This window comes from Marmota monax, unplaced genomic scaffold (assembly GCF_021218885.2).
Source record: "Marmota monax isolate L192 unplaced genomic scaffold, Marmota_monax_Labrador192_F-V1.1 WCK01_AAM20220418_F8-fsc00011, whole genome shotgun sequence".
Lineage (NCBI taxonomy): Eukaryota > Metazoa > Chordata > Mammalia > Rodentia > Sciuridae > Marmota > Marmota monax.
This window is the reverse complement of record NW_026693082.1, coordinates 13,255,021-13,281,554: the sequence shown is the minus strand read 5'-3', so window position 1 is coordinate 13,281,554 and position 26,534 is coordinate 13,255,021. Positions and strand designations below refer to the sequence as shown.

Below are 26,534 nucleotides of genomic sequence, written 5' to 3'. Positions count from 1 at the left end.
AGAACATGTGCTCTGGGATGTCCCTTTGTGCCATAAATATACAGGAGCAAACCACTGGCAGGGGGCAGGCAGGGAGTAGACTGTTGGCCCAGGAATACTTGTACCCAAAGTGTGTGTAAGGAGAGGTCCAGGGATGAATGTTTAGGCTTCCTTATTTAGATATAAGTCATAGTCTCCAAAATCAACTTTTATCAGTTTGGTTTTCTTCTTTCTTTTTTTTAGTATTATTATTTATTTTTATTATCATTTTTATTGCTGTGCTGGGGATTAAACCCAGGGCCTTGCTCATGCCAGGGAAGCACCCTACCATTGAGCCGCATCCCAAGCCTTCAAACTTTATCAGTTTTAATGATTTGTTTTGTTCTCCATTTGTCTTAGTCTTTTTCTTATTTCTCATTTGCTTTCAAATCTTACTCAGCCAGTTGGGGTTTTTTCCTGAGCTGCCTAAAACCTCAACAGGGATGGATTTCACAGCTGAGCACGAGCAAGGACTTCTTACTATCAGCATCGTCTCGGATCCTTATCAGAGTTTCATTCTGTTCACCAACTGCAGCCCCAAAGGGAGAGCTGCTTTGCGGAGTGCCAAGTACGAGGCGGAGCTCTTCCACCTCCTCGTAGAGTATGTCATCCATCAGCTCAAGGACACATGGCTTTTCAATCTCACCTGGAACAAATAACAATAACAGCAGGTCAGTCACATCCCATAGGCCAGGAGCCATACGTCACCAATTAGAATGAAACATCACAGGAGCAGGGATGTTACTCTCCCCTGTTGTCTCAGGGGAAGAATAGTGTTTGGCATGAAATAAGCCATCAATAAATATTTGCCAAATGAGTGAATAAATGTTTAAACACATGCTATGACTGACCTTATTCGTACAGGGAATTTTCTTAATGTCTGCTGTAAATTCTATCACTCATCTTAGAAAACAAAGAGGAAAAAGAGCAAATACCAATTTTGCAGAGGAATTTCTAGCATTCTGATTAGGAAGCAAATTTAGTGGGTTTGTATTAGTTGATTATCATTAATTTGATCACATCACTAGTATCTAGTATTATTTACTTTTGTCTTATTAAATAAAGCATTAATTCAAGACCAATTAGGTCCCTGCCTCTAACGAATAGGGCCAATATTATGTCCTAAATTTTCCCTCATCTCAATAATTTTTAAAATGGTTTTCAATGACAATGAAATATACTATAGTATAGATGTTCAAATAAATAGTTCTCTAATTGTTGGCCATTTATTTAAGTTATTTACAGTTTTCCCTTAAAATAAATGTTACTTTGTGACAAACATCGGCATAAGTAAACTTTTTTTTACACATTTATTATTCTTTAAGAATATATTCTTATAATTACTGGATCAAAATAATCAAATAGTTTAAGGCACTGAATACATATTTAAAATGTGAGGTTTATTTCATTTCAAAATGAAGTTCAATTCCCAGTATTGTGAGATCTGCTCATTTGATATGTTCTTGTCCACTTAGTTGCAAATAAATAATATAGCACTTCCTTAGGAATCAGTGAGTTAATACAGAAACACAAAGCACATTCATTCAACCTGTCTCAGATGCTTCATCTTATCATTGAGTGCATGTGAAAACATCTCACAGGCTTGAAGTCAAGGCACTTGTATTTCCCAAATGCATACTTCTCAACAAACACTTGCTTTTCTTAAATTCCATATGAAACTTCCAAGCTCTGATTTACCAGGGAGGAATGTGATGATGGAGACGTCAGTGTTTGGGCGTTCTTCAAAGTCCATCATCACCTGTGCAGACCCCTGCCGTGTATAGCATCGCACTGAAGACCTGTACTGGATATCACCGCTCCTGTGGATCATGGCAGCTATATGCCCATCACTTTCGCTGCCAGTGTAAACTCGCTCTTTGAATTGCATCTTGGGCACTGCAAAAATAAATAATCTTATGGATCAAAGTGAACAGAAATTTCCTCAAGGAACATGGCATTTTGAAAGATGGGATACAGTGGAAAGAATAAGAGAAAAGAAATGAGAAGTTAGGATCTGAGTCTTTACTCGGTCATTTGCCCATGTTTTGAAATTGAAATCACTTAACTTTAAGATCTTTGGTTTCCTTATCATTGAAATTTTGCTCTGCCTATTTTGTGGAATAAGGATATGCAATGAAATGTTAAAGTAGGTGTTATGATTTAGATATGTGGTGTCCCCCAAAAGCTCAGGTGGGAGACAATGCAAGAAAGGTTAGAGGTGAAATGATTGGGTTATGAGAGCCTTAACCTAATCAGTGTGTTAAACAGGGGATTTCAGAATTTCTTGGTATGAAGAACACTAAATATTATGCACTTAATTACAAAAAGTTCATGCAGACCATGCTGAGAAAGTTGAGGCACATAAATTGGGTCAATTACACCTAAGTCTCATTGGCAAGCACTTTCCTCTAAGCATAATCAGAATCATCAGGGTTGACATGTTCAGCATTCCCTTGTGATGATGCCTCAGAGAGCTCTGCCATGTGTTCATCGGCCGGTTGTCACAGAGCAATATATTTGGCACTATATTAGGGAAATCTAAGAAGTGGTTGGGTGAAGGAAATGAAAGTGTCTTGTGGGTCTTATGAAGCGGGAAAAGACCATTGAGTAATGGTCTGCACAGCTCCATGGATTTCTACCCATTTGTTGTGGGGAGATTCTTGGGATACAAACAAAATACTGATGACAACACCACTGTTTTCTTTGAAATTTGAGAAGTCTAAAGGATTTCTTGTAAGACTTTTTCTATCAAAATGATAGGAGGAGAAAGGAGGACGGGGCCTGCTAATGTATATGTACGGGCTGCACCTGTGTCTACCACTGCCCCTGTCACATTCACATGTTGAAGTCCTAACCTCCGGAACATTAGAATATGACCTTATTGGTAGGCAGGGACTTTACAGAGGTGACTAAGTTCAAATAAGGACATTATTGTGGGCCCAACTCCACGATGACTGGTGTTCTCTTAACACAGAAAACTGGACACAGAAGATGATATAAAGAGGCAGGGATAAGACGGCCACCTCCCAGTCAATGAAAGGGTTCTGGAATACCCTTCCTTTGCAGAACTCAAAAGGGACCAACACTGCTAGCACTTTCTGGCCAATGGCTCTGAGGCAATCAATTTCTGTAGTCTTTTATAATGGCTTTTAGTCTTAGTCTTTTATAATGGCGGCTCTGGTAGATGAATATAGGAATACATAGCTTATTGTTCTACTTGTGAATTATATAAACCCTGGATCATCATTTTATATTTGTAAAATTAACAGGCACTCACAGTCTGAGACAGAGTCATTTATGAACACCGTGGCTTTGTTGGGCTCCCCAAGGGCAGCATTCATAGGCATACGAAGCATCAGTTCAAATTTCTCAGTTCCCTCCAGCACTGGTTGTCCAAGGTCATCCAGAATGATAACACGAACAGTCTGCATATTGACTCCAGGTGCAAAATCTAAATTGCGACTGATTCCCACATAGTCTGTTCCAGCTATGATAGTAACAAAAGGATTATTCAGTTAAAAGATATACAAGAAATAAATTAGATAGATATATTTTATTAAAAATAGAGACAAGCATAATAATACAGACAAATACTTTAATGAAATGCAAAAGATTAGTAGTATCCACATTGGCTGTTGAGGGGGTGAATCAAAGATCAGGTTCTAAACTGAATCTATGTATAATGGTTGAACTTTGGATTCCTTATTTTAGCTTTCTGCATTATAGTTCCTCTATTAGAATCCTCTAATGGAGCTAATAAAAATAAAATCTATATGATTTTGGTGTGACACTACATAGTGTACAACTAGAGAAATGAAAAGTTGTGCGGCAATTGTGTACAATGAATCAAAATATATTCTACTGTCATATACATAATTAAAATAAATAAATTAATAAAAAATCAAATCTAAAACAATCAGCAGTGTCAATCAAATGTTAAATTTAATATAAATTACTATATATGAATACAAAGCATTTTTAAACATTAGTTAAATATCATACTTCTTATTTCTATATTTCTGGAGCTACCATAGAACACCCTGTTTAGATGTATGGTTGTCTGTTAGATACAGCAACATATTTCAGGTATGAGCTGCTGTCCCCTACCCCTACCCACATTCGCAAGGAAACAAGAGCAAGCTTCTATTCCAAAGATTTATTTGATCTTTGATTTAATATTTTTCAGACCATGAAGTGTTGGTATCTCCATTAATATCTAAAGTAGGGGACTGGGGTTGTGGCTCAGCGGTAGAGCGCTCGCCTAGCATGTGCAAAGCCCTGGGTTTGATCTCAGCACCACATAAATATAAATGAATAAAACAAGGGTATTGTGTCCAACTACAACTAAAAAATAAATATTAAAAAAATATAAAGTAGCTAAAAATGAAACTATCTCTTAATCTTTAGCCACTACATCTATAAATATTTAAAACTAGAGGAAAGTAATTCAGCATTATTGCTTCTGTTTTCATACTTTTTGCTGTTCTAACTCTCGTTTTGTACCTACTTTATCTCCAAATGTGTAACTTTCTAAGAGTATTTGTTTTTAATTCATTTCAAGACTTTTCTTTATTTCCTGGGGCAGGGGTTGTAGCTTAGCATGCACGAGGTCCTGGGTTACATCCCCAGTGCCAAAAACAAAAATCAAAACTGAAATAAAATAAAACAACAAAAAAATTGTATCTCCTTGTAATTCTTTTTCTATTTTCTTTGCCTCCATTTCTTACATTTTATTCTCATTTGTCTTTCCCTCTCTCCAGATTCTGATTTGAAATTTCCTTTCAAAAATAAAAAATTTGAAAAAAAATAAATAAAAAATTGGCTAAACAACTGTTTACTGAATACTTGCAGTATGCAAAGCCCCACACTAGTTCTAATGCATTGAAAAAGATAAAACTTAGTTGACTTTTGAAAATGGCATTATGAACATGTGATGTGTATATGACATATGTGTGCACAGTTCACACATTCCTAACACAATGATGAATCTATGTATATGCGAGACTTTGTATTGTTGGTTGACTAGAAAAAAGAAAGGGGCTGGGGCTGGGGATCAGCAGTAGTGCACTTGCCTGGCATATATGTGGGACTGGGTTTGGTTCTCAGCACCGTATATAAATAAATAAATGTCTATCAACAACTTTTAAAAAAAAAAAAATCTTGAACCCTATGCTTGCCCTAAATTTATGATCAGCTTTTTGGGATATAGATCTCAGAATAAGAGAGAAGCATGTGGTAGCTGGGACAGTTTGTACAATGAAGTATGAAAAAGAATTTGGGTCTTATGTACTTCTGTGGACACTTGGTTAAAATAAGGAGGAAGTCAAATTAAGATGCATGACATGTCTTCAGATTTCTTTGAGGGTAGTCAGCATTACTGTTGTGCATGTAACTTAACAACATTCAACCATGTTAGATTTCCCAAATATGGAAAATCAGCTCATGCGAACATAGGCATTAGAATTTAGAATATCACTGTTTGGCTATTGTGAAGTCAAATGTGGGCATGCATGTATCACTGTAGTATTACGACTTTAATTCTTTAGGAAAAATACTGAGGAGTAGTATAGCTGGGTCAAGTGTAGTTCTATGCCTTGTCTTTTGAGGATGCTCCATACCGAATTACATAGTAGTTGTACTAATTTACAGTCTCGCCAACAGTGTAAGAGTGTTACTTTTTTTCTACATCCTCTCCAGCATTTATTATTCATTTTCTTTTTTAAAATTCTAATTTGTTATGTATGACAGTAGAATGCATTACAATTCATATTATACATATAGAGCACAATTTTTCATATCTCTGGTTGTACACAAAGTAATCACACCATTCTTGTCTTCATACATGTACTTAGGGTAATGATGTCCATCTCATTCCACTGCCTTTCCTACCCCTATGATCTCACCCTTCCTCTCCCTCCCCTTTGCTCTATCTAGATTTTATCTAATACATCCATGATCTCCCCCAACCCCATTATGAATCAGCATCCTTAATATCAGAGAAAACATTTGGCATTTTTGGGATTGGCTAACTTCACTTAGCATAATATTCTCCAACTCCATCCATTTACCTGCAAATGCCATGATTTTATTCTGTTTTAATGCTGAACAGTATTCCATTGTGTATATATAATACATTTTCATTATCCATCATCAAACAAAGGGCATCTAGGTTGGTTCCACAGTTTAGCTATTGTGAATTGTGCTTCTAGAAACATTGATGTGGCTGTGTCCCTGTAGTATGCTGTTTTTAATTCCTTTGGGTATAAACCTAGGAGAGGAATAGCTGGGTCAAATGGTGGATCCATTCCCAGATTTCCAAGGAATCTCCATACTCCTTTCCATATTGGCTGCATCAATTTGCAGTCCCACTAGCAATGTATGAGTGTGCCTTTTTCCCCACATTCTCACCAACACTTACTGTTGTTTGTATTCTTAATAGCTGCCATTCTGACTGGAGTGAGATGAAATCTTATAGTAGTTTTGATTTGCATTCTCTAATTGCTAGAGATTGTTGAACATTTTTTCACATATTTGTTGATTAATTAATTGTATATCAACTTCTGAGAAATGTCTGTTCAGTTCCTTGGCCCATTTATTGATTGAGTTATTTGTTTTTTTGGTGTTAAACTTCTTGAGTTCTTTATATATCCTGGAGAATAGTGCTCCATCTGATGTGCATGTGGTAAAAATTTGCTCCCCAAATGTAGGCTCTCTATTCACCTCACTGATTGTTTCTGTTGCTGAGAAGCAGCTTTTTAGTTTGAATCCATCCCATTTATTGATTCTTGATTTTGGCTCTTGCACTATAGGAGTCTTATTAAGGAAGTCATCCCACATGATGGAGATTTGGGCCTAAGTTTTCTTCTATTAGGTGCAGTGTCTCTGGTTTAATTTCTAGGTCCTTGATCCACTTTGAGTTGATTTTTGTGCATGGTGAGAGATAAGGGTTTAATTTCACATTGTTGCATATGGATTTCCAGTTTTCCCAGCACCATTTGTTGAAGAGGCTCTCTTTTCTGCAATGTATATTTTTGTCTAATATACATATATATTATATTGTATGTATAATATAATATATTATATATAACTGTATATATGTGGGTTTGTCTCTCTGTCCTCTACTCTGTACCATTGGGCTACAAGTCTATTTTGGTGCCAATACCATGTTGTTTTGTTACTATTGCTCTGTAGTATAGTTTAAGGTCTGATATACTGATGCCACCTACTTCATTCTTCTTACTAAGGACTGCTTTAGCTATTCTGGGTCTCTTATTTTTCCAGATGAATTTCATGACTTCTTTTTCTATTTCTATGAGGAATGTCATTAGGATTTTGATTGGAATTGCATTAAATCTGTATAGTACTTTTGGTAGTATGGTCATTTTGACAATATTAATTTTGCCTATCCAAGAGCAAGGTAGATCTTTCCATCTTCTAAGGTCTTCTTTGATTTCTTTCTTTAATGTCCTGTAGTTTTTTGTTGTAGAGGTCTTTCACCTCTTTTGTTGAGTCCCTAGTATTTTATTTTATTTTGAGGCTATTGTAAATGGGTTGGTTTTCCTTGTTTCCGTTTCAGAGGATTTGTCACTGACATACAGAAATGCCTTTGATTTATGGGTGTTGATTTTATATCCTGCTAATTTGCTGAATTAATTTATTAGTTCTACAAGTTTTCTGGTGGAATTTTTTGGGTCTTTTAGGTTCGAATGTTGAACCAACCTTGCATCCCTGGGATGAACCCCACTTGATCGTTGTGCACTCTTTTTTGATATGTTTTTGTATTCAATTTGCCAGAATCTTATTCAGAATTTTTGCACCTATGTTCATTAGAGATATAGGTTTGATGTTCTCTTTCTTTGGTATCTTTGCTTGGTTCTGGAATCAGGGTGATACTGGCCTCATAGAACGAGTTTGGAATTGTGCTCTCTTTTTCTATTTTATGAAATAATTTGTAGAGTATAGGTATTAGTTCTCCTTTATAGGTCTTGTAGAAATCAGATGTGTATCTATCTTGTCCTGGGATTTTCTTGTTTGGTAGGCTTCTGATGGCATCTTTTATTTCCTTGCTTGAAACTGATCTGTTTAAATTGTGTATATCATCCTGATTCAATTTGGGTAACTCCTATGCCTCTGGAATTTGTTGATGCCTTTGATATTTTCTATTTTATTGGAGTACAAGTTTTCAAAATAATTTCTAATTATCTTCTGTATTTCTGTAGTGTCTGTTGTGATATTTCCTTTTTCATCACATATGTTAGTGATTTGAGTTTTTCCTCTCCTTCTCTTCATTAGCATGGCTAAGGGTTTGTCAATTTTATTTATTTTTTCAAAGAACCAACTTTTTCAATTGTTTCTTTTGTTTCAGTTTCATTGATTTCAGCTCTGATTTTAATTATTTCCTGTTTTCCACTAATTTTGGTGTTGGTTTGTTTTTCTTTTTCTAGGGCTTTGAGATGTAATGTTAGGTCATTTATTTGTTGACTTTTTCTTCTTTGAAGGAATGAACTCCATGCAATGAACTTTCCTGTTAGTACTGCCTTCATAGTGTCCCAGGGATTTCAGTATGTTGTATCTGTGTTCTCATTTACCTCTAGGAATTTTTTAATCTCCTCCTTGATGTCTTTTGCAATCCATTGTTCATTCATTAGCATATTATTTAATCTCCAGGTATTGGAGTAGCTTTTGTTTTTTATTTTGTCATTGATTTCTAATTTCATTCCATTATGATCTGACAAAATGCAGGGTAGTATCTCTACTTTTTTTGTATTTGCTAAGAGTTGCTTAGAGGCATAATATATGGTCTTCTTTAGAGAAGGATCCAGGTGCTGCTGAGAAGAATGTGTATTCACTTGTTGAAGGATGAAATATTCTATATATGTCAGTTAAGTCTAAGTTATTGATTGTATTATTGAGTTCTATAGTTTCTTTGTTCAGCTTTTGTTTGGAAGATCTATCCAGTGGTGAAAGAGGTGTGTTAAAGTCACCCAGAATTATTGTGTTGTGGTCTATTTGACTCTTGAATTTGAGAAGAGTTTGTTTGATGAAAGCAGATGTTTCATTGTTTGGGGCATATATATTTATAATTGGTGTATAGTTCCCTTGAGCAGTATGTAGGGTCCTCCTTTATCCCTTTTGATTAACTTTATCTTGAAGTCTACTTGATATGAGTATGGAGACCCCTGCTTGCTTCCTCAGTCTATGTGAGTGCTGTGATTTTTTTCCAACATTTCACCTTCAGTCTGTGGATGTCTTTCCCTATGAGATGAGTCTCTTGCAGGCAGCAAATTGTTGGTCTTTTTTTTTTTTTTAATCCAATCTGCTAGTCTATGTCTTTTGATTGGTGAGCTTAGGCCATTAACATTCAGGGTTATTATTGAGATATGATTTGTATTCCCAGCCATTTTTGTTTATTTTTGATATTTAACTTGGTTTCTCCTTTGATTAGTTTAATACCTCTCTCTGCTGATTTTAATCATTATTTTTCATTTCCTCTTCATTGAATATTTTCCTGAGGATATTCTGTAGTGCAGGCTTTCTAGTTGTAAATTCTTTTAACTTTTGTCTATCATGAAAGGTTTTTATTTCATCATCAAATCTAAGGCTTAATTTTGCTGGATATAAGATTCTTGGTTGGCATCCATTTTCTTTCAGAGCTTGGTGTATGTTGTTCCATCATCTCCTAGCTTTGAGGATCTGGGTTGAAAAATCTGCTGAGATACAAATTGGTCTCCCCCTATATGTGATCTGATTCCTCTTGCGGCTTTTAAGATTCTATTCTTATTCTGTATGCTAGGCATTATAATGTGTCTTGGTGTAGATCTATTGTAAATTTGTACATTTGGTGTCCTGTAAGCCTTTTGTATTTAATTTTCCAATTCATTCTTCATGTTTGGGAAATTTTCTGATATTATCTCATAAAAGAGATTGTGCATTTCTTTGGTTTGAAACTCTGTGACTTCCTCTATCCCAATAACTTAGATTTGGTCTTTTGATGCTATTCCATAATTCTTGGATGTTCTGTTTATGGTTTCTTACTATATTCACTGTGTGGTCAACTTTATTTTCCAGATTATATACTTTGTCTTCATTATCTGATGGTCTGTCTTCCAAGTGATCTAGTCTGTTGGTGATACTTTCTATTGAGTTTTTTATTTGGTTTATTGTTTCCTTAATTTCAAGGATTTCTGATTTTTTTTTTAGAGTATCTCTTTCTTGAAGTAATCTTTTGCTACCTCTATTTGCTCCTTTATCTCTTTGTTGGTGTGATCAATGGTGTCCTATATTTGCTCTCCTATCTCTTTGTTGGAGTGATCAATTTTTGCCTGTATTTGCTCATTTAATTCTTTAACTCACAGATCATTTTAATTATGAACCTTCTGAACTCTTTCTCTGAAATTTTATCAACTTCACTGTCGGTAGGTTCTGTCACTGTAGTACCCTGGTTTGTTTGGGGCACTTTCCTCCCTTGTTTTTTCATGTTGTTTATGTGTCTTCCTTTCTTGCAGTGTGGATCTGAGATATTACAGTTTCTACCCTATAATCTTGTGGTATCTGTGCAGATTATTTGTACCTCACCTTGATGTTGGACTTCCAGACCCTGCAGGGGTCCCTCGATGTATGCTACTTCAACTAAAGTTGGTGGCAGCAATAAGTGGAGGTATCTCAAGACAGCAGTGGAGGTGTCCTAAGATGGATGCAATGTCTTTCAGAGATGGTGAAAGATGAAAGGATGGGCCTTATACTGTCTTTGGAATGCCTGCTCCAAGATGCAGCTGTTTCTAGACCCTGTTGTCCAAAGGTAGAGGCTACTGCGTGGAGAAGTCTATGGCGATGTCTGCAGTGTCCCAAAATGGAAGTGGGTTAGGTCTGAGCTTCCAGGTTCGGGGGGTATGTGGCAGAGTGGGACCTGCCCTGGGCCTGGGTCCTGTGCAGGTGGGCGGAGGCAGTCCTGTGCTGGAGCTTGAGCTCCAGCAGGAGTCTGCCCGTGGCAGGATGGACTCGGGCCTACTCTGGGCCTAGGTCCTGCGCAGGTCTATTATTTGTGCTCTTGATGACTGCCATTTTGACTGGAGTGAGATAAAAATTTCAGTATAGTTTTGCATTGTGTTTCCCAAACTGCTAATGGTGTTGGACATTTTTTCATATACTTGTTGGCCAATTACATTTCTTCTTTTGAGAAGGATCTAATTAATTAATTTGCCTATTTATTAATTGGGTTATTTGATTTTTTGTGTAAAATTTTGAGTTCTTTATATATTTTAGATATTAATCCTGTCAGAAGAGTAGCTAGCAAAGATTTTCTCTGATTATGTAGGTTTTCTCTTCACGTCCCTAATTGTTTCCTTCGCTGTGCAGAAGCTTTTTAATTTGATGTCATCCCATTTAACAACTCTTTGTATTATTCCCTGAGATTTAGGGGTCCTGTCTACCCATGTTTATAGCATCCCAGTTCACAATAACCAATCTATGGAACCAGCCTAAGTGTCCATCAATAGATGAATGGATTAAAAAAATGTGGTATATATACACAATTAAGTTTTATTCAGCCATAAAGAAAAAAAAAGAAATTATGTCATTTTCAGGAAAACGGATGGAACTAGAACCATTATTTTAATCAAAATAAACCACACTCAGAAGGTCAAGGCCATATGTTTTCTCTCATGTGCAAGCTAAAGAAGAAAAAGTAAATTAAAGATGGAGGGGGCAGGAAATCTCATGAAAATCAAAGGAAGATCAGTAGAAGAAAGGAATCTGGGGTTGGGAATTGCTGTGGAGTGATATTGGCCAAATTATATTGTTATATGTGTGCACGTACAAATACGTAACAACATATCCCATCATTATGTACAATTACGATGCACCAAGAAAAAATGTGGAAAAAATTTTCAGAAAGTTACAAAAAGTGAAACTTGAATTTGCCACATTCTAAGCACTAGGCTGAATCCTACAAGTGAGGTGACATGTAGATGCACCTTACATGGCCTCCCACTTTCACCACTCTGCAGTCTCTCTTCTGCATTGTTGGGGCATCTTCACCTTGAGTCACCATTATGTGCTCACACATGGGTTAACAATGGTGGCATCTGGACTGAACACGTACAGACTCTTTTTTTCTAACCATTATCCCCTAAACACTAGTATATACCAACAATTTACATAGGACTCATGTGATCTGACATAAGTACTCTAGAATAAAGACGTGAAGTACACAGAAGATGTATGTAAATTATATGCAAATACAGTATCATTTCATGAAATCCTGCAACCAATTCCCCATGATATCAAGGGACAATTGTATATGTATCAAAACATCACATGGTGTCCCATAAAAGTGTACAATGATTATGTGTCAATTAAGAACAAAATTAAAAAGTGTTTTTGGGGGACTGGAGTTGTGGCTCAGCGGTAGAGTGCTAGACTAGCATGTGTAAGGCACTGGGTTTGAGTCTCAGTACCACACACAAATAAATAAAATAAAAAAATTCATCAACAACTAATAAAAATATTTTTTAAAAAGTGTTTTTGGAAAGAAAAATAGAATTCAGAGTCTCTGAGTCTTTCATTTTTAACCTAGCCTCTGATTCATGGCCCTTGAATGTCCCACAATAGTAAATAAAGCCCAAGTTCATCTACTATGAGAAGATATCAGGAAAAAACATCCATCCAGACTGCTTCAGTAAGAGCAGAGCCATTCTGGCTGTGAAGCATTTTGTGTCCTGATAGTTGAAAGCTGCAGAGCAATCAAAAGAGCTAATATGGGAAACCTCTCACCATCCGCAGAAGGAGGATCCGTCTTCTGAGATCTCACTGTGACACTGGAAGGCCTGGAGAGGTCAGTACCTGTTCTCCACACCTGCACCTCCACATGGCCAGAGCTCTCGTCCACAGAGTACTGCACATTCCCAAAGTAGAAGCTGGGTTCTGTTAGGAATGGACCACAAACCACTTCTGTTATTTTTACTTTTTCACATCAAATGCTACTGACGCGATTTCAAAGAAGAGTTACCTTCATCTTATATCATCATAAGTTTTCCTTTTAGTAAGCAAAATCTCTTTATTCTGTGCATCCATACAGTTGTTAGGTAAAAGTGCCATGGCTCACGAACAAAAATACTTACGGTAAAGTGCTTTATGGAACTTTTTAACCTTGAGGCATAAGAATGAGTTTGTCGTCCCTATCTGGGATTATGAATGGCTTCTAAATGTACTTCTTGAAAGCTTAGATGGAAAAAAGAACGAAATGAAATGTAACACATAAGACTGTTTTTAAAGTCTGGCCCCAGCATTCATCATCTCCTACCAAATTTCCACTCTGATCCGGAGACATTATACTTGCATTCTGTCTTTTATCTATTAGATTTTGGGCTTAATCCAATGTATTTGGGTCCGTTATAATGAATAGGGTGAGAAAATACTGGTGCAAAGAGACTGAATATGTGTGATCACCAGCCACAAGGACTTTAAGGAGAACTGATTGCTGGTACCTGTGTATTTTTTTGGGGGATCTTCTCTATCAACTGAAGCTTTCCTAAACTGTCATGGTTTATATATGAGGTGTCCCCTAAAAGCTCACGTGTGAAACAATGCAAGAGCTTTTAGGGTACAATGATTGGGTGATGGGAGTCTTAACCGATTTAGTGCATTAATTGTCCGATGGGGATTAACTGGTTGGTAACTGTAGGCAGGTAGGTGTAACTGGAGGAGGTGGGTCATTGGGGACATGCCTTTGGGGTATATATTTTGTCCTTGGTGAGTGGACTCTCTCTGTCTTCTGGTTCCAGGTTCTCAGGCGCTTTCCTTCACCATGAACTTCCTCTGCAATGTTCTTTCTTGCCTCACTTCAGGCCCAGATGAATACGGTCAGTCATCTGTGGACCAAGACCTCTGAAATCATTAGCCCCTCAATACACTTTTCCTTCTCTAAAATTGTTCTTGTCAGGTCTTTTGGTCACAGCAGTGAAAAAGCTGACTAAAACAGTGAGTAAACCATCTAATTCCAAGACTTCAGGGTTTGTCCTTATATAGGAAGATGATGTGACTTGGGTTACTAAACTAGGGCATATGCTTTGGGACTTTGTCTTTTTTTCCAGGATTGGTGATGAGTCTGAATTGATCTAATCTAATAATTATTTTCCATCTGATTCTACCTGTGACCAATAGTTTACTTTGTGATAGAGCTGTTAGGAGTCTGGAATAAAGCAGTCAGATGACTAATGAATAAAACTGAGAGATAATTTGTGAGCTTTTTTTTTTAAGAACTTATTTTGAAATACAGAGAGGCACATAGGAAATTGGAAAAAAGTGGAGTCTATACTTTTCCTATTTGTGAGCTCACTTTATAAGTCATTAAGAAAATTAATTGTACACACATAAAGTGAACAGCCCTTTGAAGTGAATATTTTAGTCATTTGTCTCTAGTTTTGTGAGATTTGAAAGGACTGTATCTAAAAGGATGGGCAATTCACATCACTGTTCCTTGGAACACAAAGTCATTAAAAAGATATTGTCATGTTCCAGAGAATCTGATCCAATTCCCAAATTCCCAAAAAATGGAGCAAAACCTGGCAACAATGGCTCAAAAAGCCATTGCAGAAGCCAAAAAAAAAATCTCTGTGCACTATTCAAGTTGAATATGAATTCTTTATTTTCTTGTCCTAAATAATTTACTTTTATTAAAATTAGAAAAGTCTGTTCATTTTTTTTTCACATGGTGGGTAGGATTAAAAGCACAGTCGCCCTGAATTCTTAAATAATGCCAAACCAATGTTGGACATTTTGTTTGCATATTTTGGTTCAGGAGGTGATAAATCTGCCTACAGCATAGTCCACCTCCCTACCATCCCTCCAAGGTGGCTGCTGTTAGGGAAAGTGAGTGTGCGGTATAGATGAAGGTGTTATCTTATCCACCTTAGTCAAAGCAGACTTGGACTGCAAGCCAATACATTCCTTACATTTCTCACACTAAGGAGGGGGCAAAGGTGAAGACAGAAAGCCCTGACAAGGCTTACTCTGGCCAGATGGCAAACCAGGCACATCTGCATGTCTTTTCAAAGGCTTTCTATAATTATCATGGAGGCTCAATCACCTCCAACCAAAAAGTGAGCTCTCTAAATCTCTTTACATTCCTGGGAAACCATAGCATTGCACAGATTAAGTTTCTGAGTTATGGGATAGACCTGTGAAAGGCAGTCAGGAAGGACCAATCACCTATTTAATAATGTTACCTCCCATCTGCCTGCTCCTCACAGATATGTACTAGGAATGGAATGGAATAAAACCATGGAAGTACGATCATAAAACACCAAAGAAGCTACTTACCAGAGAAGAAATTGTGTGTTTTTTTTTTTTTTTGCATTTGTGTGTTCAGATTTGTTTTGTCAACTTTAGAACAAGTTTTAATTTTAAAGATTAATGCATAATCCATACATGGTGGTGGTGGTGGGAGGTCCTATGTCATACTCTGAGAATTTTATCCAACTGGTCATTCAGAGTGAAGAGTAATGATAATAGTTAACGTAAACAGACACATGTACTTTATATACATGTGTGTGGGTGGGTGGGGGAGCAGCATATATAACAATGCTATAAATAAGTTCCATAAATGATGCAAACAATATTGTCATATTGCCTATTATGTGGTGTAATGTTAGCTCCAGCAGAAAGAAGGAGGGGTAATCTAAACAGGGTTTTAATCCTAAATCCCTCAGTTCTAAAACAACAGTTAATAGAACGAGTTAGGAAAGTTAATTACTTACTTCCTTAAAAGGAAGTTTTTGATTATCAGTCAACTTAAGTTATTTAGAAGATTTCTTTCTGTCTCTGCTCCACTGAGGATGACTGGAAAACGGGTTAAACACAAATTGCAATCATTGCATTCAAGTTTGAGGTGATTAATTATCATGAGATTAAAATACAATTAAATAGTTCCTATAAGACAATAACAAAATAAAAAAACACCCATACCCTAAGTACTTAGCTTCTTGGGTGGGGTAAAATAAAATAACTGGATATTAGAACTTTTATATCTAGATGAATTAGAACTCATGCAGATTATTTGTATTTCAAATTCTCAATATCTTTTCAAAATCTCTAACATTTGAATAGTGTTTATAATTGTTTGTATTGGGACAAAACCTTATGCATATAAATGAGCTACAGGGGATTGAACTCAGGGGCACTCAGTCACTGAGCCACATCTCTCAGCACTATTTTGTATTTTATTTAGAGACAGGGTCTCACTGAGTTGCTTAGCATGTTGCTTTTGCTGAGTATGGCTTTGAACTGGCGATCCTCCAGTCTCAGGCTCCTGAGCTGCTGGGATTACAGGCATGCACCACCATGCCCAGTGAGGTACAGATTTTTTTTTTAAACTATATATTTTTTAGTTGTCAATGGGTCTTTTTCTTTTATTTATTTATATGTGGTGCTGAGGATCAAACCCAGGACCTCTCACATGCCAGGCAAGCTCTCTACCACTGAGCCACAACTTCAGCCCTGAGCTACAGATCTTTTAAGCAGTGAGTTGAGTTATAGACATCACTCAGGAAAAACAGCCAGATGTTCCTGGAATATTTTAATGGCTGCCAAGCAAGTTTAAAAGGAAGAAAAGGATAAATGGGTGAAGACTGTCCATGATTGAAGGATACCTATGAAAAATCCAGAATAATTGCTTGTGTTAGCAAATAATTATTATTTATGAGTAAGATTTTTAACTCATATCTTTCTTTGGTATTTATTTATTTATTTATTTATTTATTTATTTATTTTTACCTAGGAAATTAGCTTCTTTTAGGCATTAACTGAAGATTTTTGTGGATCAGTCATGGAAATACTCATATGACAACTTAAGAGTAAGTTAGCAAAAGCATGTTCACTTGTTTAATTCTCTAATTCTGCTCTTAAACATACACTATGCCTTGTATTACATTGAAGTTAACAGACTTACTGGGGAAAACAGTCAGTAGCTGATATTTATAACCAGGAATGAGCAGATAATCAGGGAAAGCCACACATCCTGCAGCCCACACCTACATGATATCAACAGCCATTTCTTAGCACTCCCTCACCCTCAGGTGAGACTCCATAATGCAAGTTTATTTCTTCTGCAGAGGAAAGATAAGTCATGTCCAAAATGCATGTGATCAGTACAGAGGAGGTTTGCAATTGGCCTAGTGAAAGTGTGAGATTCCTAAAGGGAGAAAAAAAAAATCTACTCTCCAAGCTTTGTGGCATTGCACTTCCAAGTCCAGGGTGCAATTAGCTCATTAAGCATTACTAAGACTTTCAAATTTGGAGATTTGTTTACTCCACATGGCACAGAAACAATCACATTTTTTTTCCTGCAAAGGCAGAAGAGAAGGCTTGGCAAGCCATGCAGTGTACACACCTGCAACAAAGGGAAATAGTTTCAGTTTTTTTCCCATAGGGTAAAAGTGAACTTTTTTTTTAAGGTGTCTAGATTGATGTTTACAATTACACTGTGTCTCATGAGATGAAAGCAAGAGGTGCTTGGAGTAATTGCTATCTGGAGCCAAGTCTTATTTACTCACGTGTACATGAACCATCAGTCAAATAACCTTTGTGGATCTGACTAACATGTTTGTTTAGAACTGAACCGAATAGAAGCTTTCATGCTTTCTTTTGGTTCAGGCTGAAAATAATACAAAGAAGCCTCCTAAAACTGTCTCCAACTCAGATCTTTCTTCTGAGCTTTGACCTTGAGAATCACCACCTACCTAACCACATCCCAAAGGGCACCTCAAGGTAAACTTCTCCAAAACAGAGTTGATCAAGTCAGTGCCACCACATCCCCTAGTGTCCTTCTGTCTTCCTGCCACTAACTTAGATGCCTATGCAGCCAGCGTCACCTGCCATTTGAATTCCCCTAATAACCACGAAACAGGCTCTTAATTGGAATGGCCATCCCCAGAGCACATGGTGTCAGGGCAGTCCTTTTGCTGAAAAGCTTCTAACATGGCTTATAAGACACTGAAACATCTGGCTCAGTTTACCTTTTCAACCTACTGTCCCTTTTCTGCTTGGTTAGGCAATGTCTCCAATGTCCTGCTTGTACCAGTCCCAGACCTGGCTGTTATCAGTGACACTCCTCCCTGCTCCTCATCCGGGTAACTCTTGCTCATCCAGCCTAGCCTAGGAGTCACAGCTTAATTCCCAAGAGTAATCTGTTGGGACATCACTTCTATGAGAGCTAGCTGACCTCCTATCCAAGCCCTGGCTCCTCTTCCACTATCATTGCATGTCCTGTCCCCCATGACATTAATCTTTCTTTATTCACTGGTGTCCTCCCCGTACTTAGCTCTGCCTGTACCTGGCAATAGGTACTCCATTGATAGAGTGAACATGTCTGTTTCTGTGGTGGGTGAGTGAGCACCCAGAAGCATAGGAGCCTCCCAAAGAGAAACAGGTTGTCCTAGCCATAAAATCACTTTGCAAGCTGCCCTTTGGATCAGGAAGAAGTCCACAGGGAAAGAGAATTGAACCACAATGAACTCTAAGAGAACCCCATTCCTTACCCCTTTTTCTTTAATACTTTGCCTTCAATGGTCCTCATGTTGAATGTGCTTTGGAATTCCAAGGAGATATAAAAGTACCCTCACCTCTTATTTATCCCATCAGAATATTTAGCACAGGTCTCCAGGCACTGGATTTTTTTTAAAGGACTTTATTGTTAGTTTTTGTCTCACGCAAGAAGATACAGATTCCTCAGGCCCCTTGCCTCCACCCAGGTACAGAACCAGTTTTTAAAAAATCTCTACATGAGCAATCTGCATGTTGCTTTAGCTCACTTCATCGTCTTTAGCAATGGCAACTTCATTATTAGATGCTACACTTGTTTTAAATTCAATTATCTTATTTGAGGCTCACAACCACCCTTTGAGTATATTCTATATTAATCCTTTTTTTTTTCAAAGATAAGAAAACCAAGGATTTAGGAGTTCAAGAGATTTGCCCAAAGTATCACATCAGGGAAATGTTGGAGTTAAGATTCATATTTAGATAAAGTCCTGTACCCTCAACAACTATGAAGAAAGAACTGAGTTATAATGATAAATGGTTTCCACAAGATTTCAATGGTGAAAAGTTTTACGAAGAAATCCATCATACGGAAATGCTAACATACATGTACAAGGATACACACACAAAAAATGTTTATGTACTTCTTTCATTCATATTAGGGTGTCATAGAAACAAGTCCAAAATCCCCCAGAAGGGGGCTGGTTAAAATATAGTTCTTTCATAAAATAGACTACCAGGCCAATTGTGTGGCACACCCCTGTAATTCCAGCTACTCAGGAGTCTGAGGCAGGAAGATTACAAGTTCAAGGGCAGCCTGGGTAATTTAGTAAGAACTTGTGTCAAAATAAAGTAAAAAGGGCTGGGCTAGCTCAGGGGTAGAACACTAATGGATTTAGTTCCCAGCACCAGGGGGAAAAGAAAAGGAAAAAGAGAAGGAGAATGAAAAAAAGAATAGACTACTAGGCTATTACATATAACACACACACATATCTCCAGGTTAAAAAAAAACAACTAGTTGAGATATTGATGCTAAGGGCAACTGTGGGATACTGTATCTTATATTTTCCACTTATCTTTACCAATATCAAAAGTTGTATGAAAAATTAAAGACAATCTTTTCTTTCCTTTTAGAAACTTTGAAAATTTCCCCCTTTATCATTAATATACTCTATGAGGAAGGGGAAGACTGTGCTCAGAAGAAGTGGGTTAAAAGTGGATTCCAATTCCTCACTGTGCTAAGTGGAAGCAAAGTGAGTGTGGTTCCGCTGCTCTCTGAGTCTGGAGACGCAGTGAATCCACTCTTGAGGGGGTAGCACAGGAAACTAAATTAAAACACCATTCAAGAGTGAGGGTAGGGGCTGGGGTTATGGCTCAGGGGTAAAGCGCTCGCCTCACATGTGGAAGGCCCTGGGTTCGATCCTCAGCACCACATAAAAATAAATATATAAGTAAAATAATGTTATTGTGTACAACTACAAAAAAATAAATATTCAAAAAAGAGTGAGGGTAAAATATGTGTTTTTTTCCAAGTATCAAAGATGAAGAGGGTTCAGCCATCCACAACATGCACATTGAAAAATTACTAAAAGCACACATACAAAAAAATAAATTCAATGGATGGTGGATACAAGAAACTATGTGAAACAAAGAAATCAATAAAGTTTGCTGGTACACCTGATACCTACTGATAAAAGGCATAAATAATAATTATGATTGCTATTTTTCTATTCAATGCTGAAGCTAAAAATTGAGACAAGAATAAGAAGGTTATAAATGCAAGAGTTTAATCTTGCATTTATGGTCTTTTTTGAGAGAGCAAACTTATCTTTCTTTTTTTGGGGGGGGGCGTGGAGGAGAGGGGAGGATACTGGGGATTAAACTCAGGGGCACTCAACCACTGAGTTTAATCATCCTCAGCCTGATTTTGTATTTTATTTAGAGACAGGGTCTCAGTGAGTTGCTTAACACGTCACTGTTGCTGAGGCTGGCTTTGAACTCTTGATCCTCCTGCCTCAGCCTCCTGAGCTGCTGGGATTACAGGTATGTGCCATTGCGCTAGGCTCGAGAGAGAGCAAACTTTCTTAGATACATAGTTAATATCTTTGTTGAAATTATAAGTGTTGTCACTGAAAGGACAGAAGGCAGAAGTCATAAAAATAACTCTGAATAAAGAAAATGTTCCCCAAATAATGGGAAGCTAGGAAAGGGGGGAAGCAAAGAAAAAATTCACATGCAGAATTCTAGAGAGAAAAGAATTCTACAGTCCATCAAAATTATATGATGATCTTGACTTTGCATTGAAATAGTTAAAGTGAAAATTGACAGACTTAAAGGAGAACATTGATTAGTCTACAATTACAGTAGGTTTTTATTGCACCACTTTCATAAAATAGAGAGGACACAGAACAATTTAATAAGAATATAAAAAGTTAAAACCTAAGATTTGTCTAAGGTTTGCACTTATGTTCCTGCCCCCTAAAATGAAAGATCAGTATTCAAAATGAATAAAAGCTCTAAGAATACTATAAGAAAAAGTCTAATTATATAACCAATTATATAATATATTATATATATGAAAGTGTCTGAAGAGAAACTATATTGTTACACATAAATAATTGTGTTACTACTCAGGGAAAAAAAATTGGACACCAATGAAATTCTAAAAGATAAGCAAAACCAAAGTAGTTCAACTCTATAAGAAAACAGACTTCCTCAGATACTGTTGGTAGGAATGCACTTTACAGAGATTTTGTAATAACTGGAAAACTTTAAAGTGTATATGCAGTGCAATCCAGCTGTTTAACTACGAGGCCATTAGGCCATTAGAAATATACTCTACAGAATAACCACAAATACATACAAATATATGTACATATATATGTACATATATTTATTTATTTATTTTCAAAAACATTAACAAGCATGTTAAATGTAATATTATTTATACTTACAAAAGGGGAAAACTCAGAATGGGTTAATTAAAATTCACTTAAATCCCTCAAAATGACCAGATCTTCAAAATACAATGCCATTTATTTTAAAAATTGGGTTGAAATAAATATATATCTAATTATGATCACTGCTGCTCTTGGGGACAATGGCAGTTGAAAGATCCTAAGAGGGGCTTAATATTGTATGTGCTGTGCTTGATACCTTCAAAAGATCTGAAGCAGGCTATGGGTGAAGCTCAGTGATAGAATGTGCCTTGCACAAACAAAGCAAATAAAAAATATTTAAAGAAACTCTGAAAAATAGCAACATTGCTTAGTTTGATACAGAGGACATATCTTGCTGTGTTATTTTTATATTTTTGAACTTTTCTGTGATGAAAATTTTTTAACAGTAGTTATAGAATGGCATGCATAAAATGATTATTTTATAAAAATGTATGTATATATTACGGATGCATACAAAAACAGTAAAGATTATATATCAGACTGCTGATTGGCTAGGCATGGGATTATGAGGACATTTCACCTCCTAAGTCATATATTTCTTATACAGGTTCATTTGCTGTACATTTAACTTTTAAAGGTTGACTCTATTATTTTTACAAATTAGAAAAACACAGAAGGAAAAAAAAACCCTAATGAACTTCCTATTATAAGTAATATATTTTTAAAAAATCAGTTTCAATAATTTTGACTAAAGACTTTTCTACTTTTCTCCTCAAGAAATATTTTAAATATATAAACATACGTTCTTAAGAATGATCTTTAATCTAGTCTTCAGAAAGCATTTTCAAAATTCTTGTTGAAAAACTGAAGTTCAAATGTATATTTAAGGGGAAAGTTTAAAAGCATATATCATTTTAAAGGCATATTTGACATTGTTTTTTCTTGCCAACTATGATTTTTTTTTCAGAGAGAAAAAAGGAAAGCCTGTACATGCTTAGGATGCTGATAACAACTGAAACTTTCCAAGATTTCTGTTGAGAATATAGCTGTTCTCCAAAAAGATAATGCTATCAGAGATTCTATTACCAATATAGTTTTACTCCAAAACTCTGATGTGATCTTTTAGAGGGTCAACATAAGTTTAAATTAAAATTTAAATGTCATATTCAACAAAAATTTCTACCTTTTAGTAGTATGTGGTGAAGCTTCATGAATGTTCTTTATTCAAGAGACATTGTCCTGTTCCCTGTCTTCTGTTTTAAAGACTATTTTTTTTTTATCCGATATGATTCGATAGTTCATAAACGTGGAGGGGAAGGAAAAACTTGTCATGATCTCTTCAGTGATTTCTCAACTCCATGGTATGCAGTTTATGATTTTCTAAACACTTGTTCTTTATGACAATGTTTCCCTTAGGTGCTTACAGATCTGTATTTTAAGTCTCCAAGGAATAAAAAATTTTAAAGGGTCTCAGGTGAACTGTATGCAAATTGGAGACTGAGAAGGGCAGCCTGCCCTTTAGTTAGTGTGGGAGGACACAGAAGCAGAGCTTAGGCCTCAGGTGACAGGTGTTGCAGCCCAGTTTCCAAGATGGCAGGCTGCCCCACAGCAGCAACCAGGAGAAGAAAACATGTGAGCTGGGCCTTGAATCCTGAGCAGGGTTGGCCAACAGCAGTGAAATGGAAAAGCATCTCAGGTAGGAGGAAAAAGAGGTGTTATGTTTGGATGTGATGTGTCTCCCAAAAGCTCTTGTGTGTGTGTGACAATGCAAAAAGGTTTAGAGGAGAAATGATTGGGTTATGAAGCCTCAAGTCAATCCCATGATGGGATTGACTGAGTGGTCACTGAAGGTGGGTAGGGTGTTGCTGGAGGAGGTAGATCATTGGGGGGTGTGCCTTTGGGGTATATATTTTGTATCTAGAGAGTGGAGTCTCTCTCTCTGCTTCCTGGTAATCATGTGAGCTGCTTTCCTCATACTCTTCTGCCATGTTGTTCTGCCACACCTGGAGCCCCGAGGAATGGAGCCAGCCATCTATGGACTGAGACCTCTGAAACTGTGAGGCCCTAAATAAACTTTTCACCCTCTACAATTGTTCTGGTCTGGGTTTTTAGTCACAGCAGTGAAAAAGCTGACTGAACAAGCACCTGATGGGATGGAAAGTGGTGTGGCTGGAGTCTAGAACTCAGCTGAGGGGAAATGGCAGGGGAAGACATTTAGGTGAGAACCAGGCCGTGCGAGTTCTAGCACTCCATGCTAAGAACAAAGAAAAGGAGACTCATTGCTGATTTTTAAGCTGGAAGAGACAGGATTGGAACTTGATTTGTGAAAAGAGAACTCTAGGAATGCAATGTACTGACTGAAGCAGGACTAGAGGCTGGGAACCGTTCAAACCAACGTGTGGTCCAGTGGATTCAGGTATTGAGGTCCTCAGCTAAGGCAGTGGGAGAGGGAAGGCTAAAAAATCATAATCAAGAAGGGCTTCAGAAATAAGCACAATGCTTTGTGCTCAATTACACATGAAGGGCAACATCAAGGTGGATGAGGAGGTAATATTCAGCTTGGCAGCTTTTTCATTGTGAAAGTTCTTTATATTGTCACTGTTTTGCTATTGACAACTTATCTCTCAGAAACAATCATTTTCCTCGCTTTTATTTGCTCTCTCTCCTAGTACTCTGGTATCACACACACAAACACACACACAGGTAGTGTGGATTGAACCAGGGGTACTTTAGTATTCAGCTACAACCCTAGCCTTTTTGTTTCATTTTTTTTTTTTTTTTTTGGTACCAGGGATTGAGCCCAGGGGTGCTTAGTCACTGAGCCACATCCCCGGCCTTTTCTCATTTTGACACAGTGTCTTGCTAAGTTTCTTAGGGCCTTACTAAATTGGTGAGGCTGGTTTTGAACTGTGATCCTCTTGCCTCAGCCTCCCAAGCTGCTGGGGTTACAGATGTACACTACCACGTCCTGCCCTTTTTATTTTTATTTTATTTTTTACTTGGAGACAGGGTCTTGCTATGTTATTTGGGGCCTTGCTAAGTGGCTGAGGCTAACCTCAAACTTTCGTTCTTCCTGTCTCAGTCTCCAGAGTTACTGGGATCACAGATGTGTGCCACTGCACCAAGTTTAGTGTGATATATTTCTTCAAAATTATCTAGGTAAGATTATTTGTATGGTAACATGCTCTATTCACACCTGTGGATTCCTCTTTTAGGGTAGAAGAAAATTCCTAATTTTTCTTTATGAGGAAAGATGAGGACATCCTTTAGATTGTTGCAGAGTTAATATATACAGAATTGAATTTAAGGTTATGAGTATATTTACTTTAGAGGACTAGTAAAAATACTGTATTAGTCAGTGCTATATATTTTACAAGACAAAAGCAAAGACAAAATTTGCAGAGAAGCAACTTTTGAGAATGAATTACTGTTGGAAAGTAGTCAAGTTGTTTGATGTGGGCAAAATAAATTTCTTCCTAAATCTGTGTATTCCAAGTATTTCTTACATTCTAGACATCATTTATGTACTTGTTTCATCAAAAAATGGAATGAGTTCTATACTCAATTAATCAGTGAAATTAACACAAAGAATATAAAATCTATTAAAAAAAAGAATATTTTCCACTAATGTCTCCATTCCTCTATTACACTATTTAGCATACTATCCTACAAATAGCATAAGGGGACCCCAGATGCTATTTTATGTAATAGTGTTTGTTTGTCTCTATTATCAACAATAAATATTCGCTTTGGTGTAATACCAAAGTGAGGGATAATAATAAATGTTTAAGAATTGTCTCCTTTACACATAATCTCAGCATATTAGATTTAAGGAAAAAAAATATTAAAGAACAGAAAGTTTCTGACCTATTAGCAGGTTTTGGCATCTTTACCAGCTTGCTACAGCATTTTACAGTGTTTAGGACAAGTATGCTATCTAGGGAAATGAATAGTCATTGCACTTAAAAAAAAAATCATTACCCCAGAGTCTCAAGGTCTTGCAAAGTTTGTAGCTTTTCATTCTTAGATATAACCTACTTCTAACTGATGGCTGCAAAGGTGTCTTGCCTTCTCCTACTTCTCACATTGTACTTTTCAAATAGTTCATTCACACAACACTCTCACTCATTAAACAGACCTCCTGGAAGGCAGGAATCATGTGTTGTTCATCTGTGAACTCCAATAAAAAAGCATGAGGCTGAAGCATACAGGTCATAAAAAAAAAAAAAAAAATAGGTGGGGACATAAACTATGACTGCTTGCAAATTATCTAATCAAAATTCCAGGCTGAGGCAGGAGGATTGCAAGTTCAAAGCCAGCCTCAGCAACTTAGAGAGGCACTTAGCAACTCAGTGAGACCCTGTCTCTAAATAAAATATAAAAATGGGGTGGGGATGTGGCTCAGTGGTTAAGTACCCCTGGGTTCAATCCTCACTATCAAAAAAAAAAATGCAGTTATTTAGCTTTGAAGCTCATTTTGTTCATCTTGTGTGTGAGAACACACCAATTAACACCATAGCTAATGAAATAGCAATGAAATTATTATTAATTATTATTACATTATAATGTAACATAATATAACAATATTTTTGAGTGTTTGTCTCTGCAAGTCATATCAAGATCTCTAGAATCTTTTTTTTTTCTTTTTTTATATCGCCTCTAGGATTCACAACAATATTGCGAGGTATCTGTTGTTTACCAACAAAATTAAGTTGAGACCCATAAAGGTTAAATAAGTTGTCTAAGATCACACAGTTAGCACGTGATATTGCAGGATTCCAATGTAAAACGCTAATGCTGTAAAATGCATGCCTTTTTTTCATTAAGTAGTATTTTCTTTGAAAACAGTTAAATATCTAGACAGGTAAACAGTTTTAGATATTTAGTTTTTTTAGACTATTTAAAGATGCATAAAGAGAGTGTTCTGGAAGGCAAAGGGAGAAATACTATATTCTATGTAAGAGAAAATAAGAATGTATTATACAGGTCACTATTCCTAAGTTGTGAGGAACATTTCTTAATTTAAAAACAAGGGTGTACCATCATACAAAGAGGGAAAAAGCATGAACTATGCTATACTCT

The 26,534-nt window shown here is 36.7% G+C and overlaps 1 protein-coding gene across 1 annotated transcript in view; it reads right to left on the bottom strand.

Annotated features, from left to right (window-relative positions):
* Frem2 (FRAS1 related extracellular matrix 2) overlaps nucleotides 1-26,534 on the bottom strand; it is a 179,761-nt gene that overhangs the window by 33,400 nt on the left and 119,827 nt on the right. The window contains exons 7-10 of the mRNA XM_046454228.2: nucleotides 12,790-12,939; nucleotides 3,296-3,505; nucleotides 1,717-1,914; nucleotides 500-664 (exon numbers count right to left, since the gene is read on the bottom strand). Coding sequence (XP_046310184.1) covers nucleotides 500-664; nucleotides 1,717-1,914; nucleotides 3,296-3,505; nucleotides 12,790-12,939 — 723 coding nt within the window. The remainder of the gene's footprint in view (nucleotides 1-499; nucleotides 665-1,716; nucleotides 1,915-3,295; nucleotides 3,506-12,789; nucleotides 12,940-26,534) is intronic.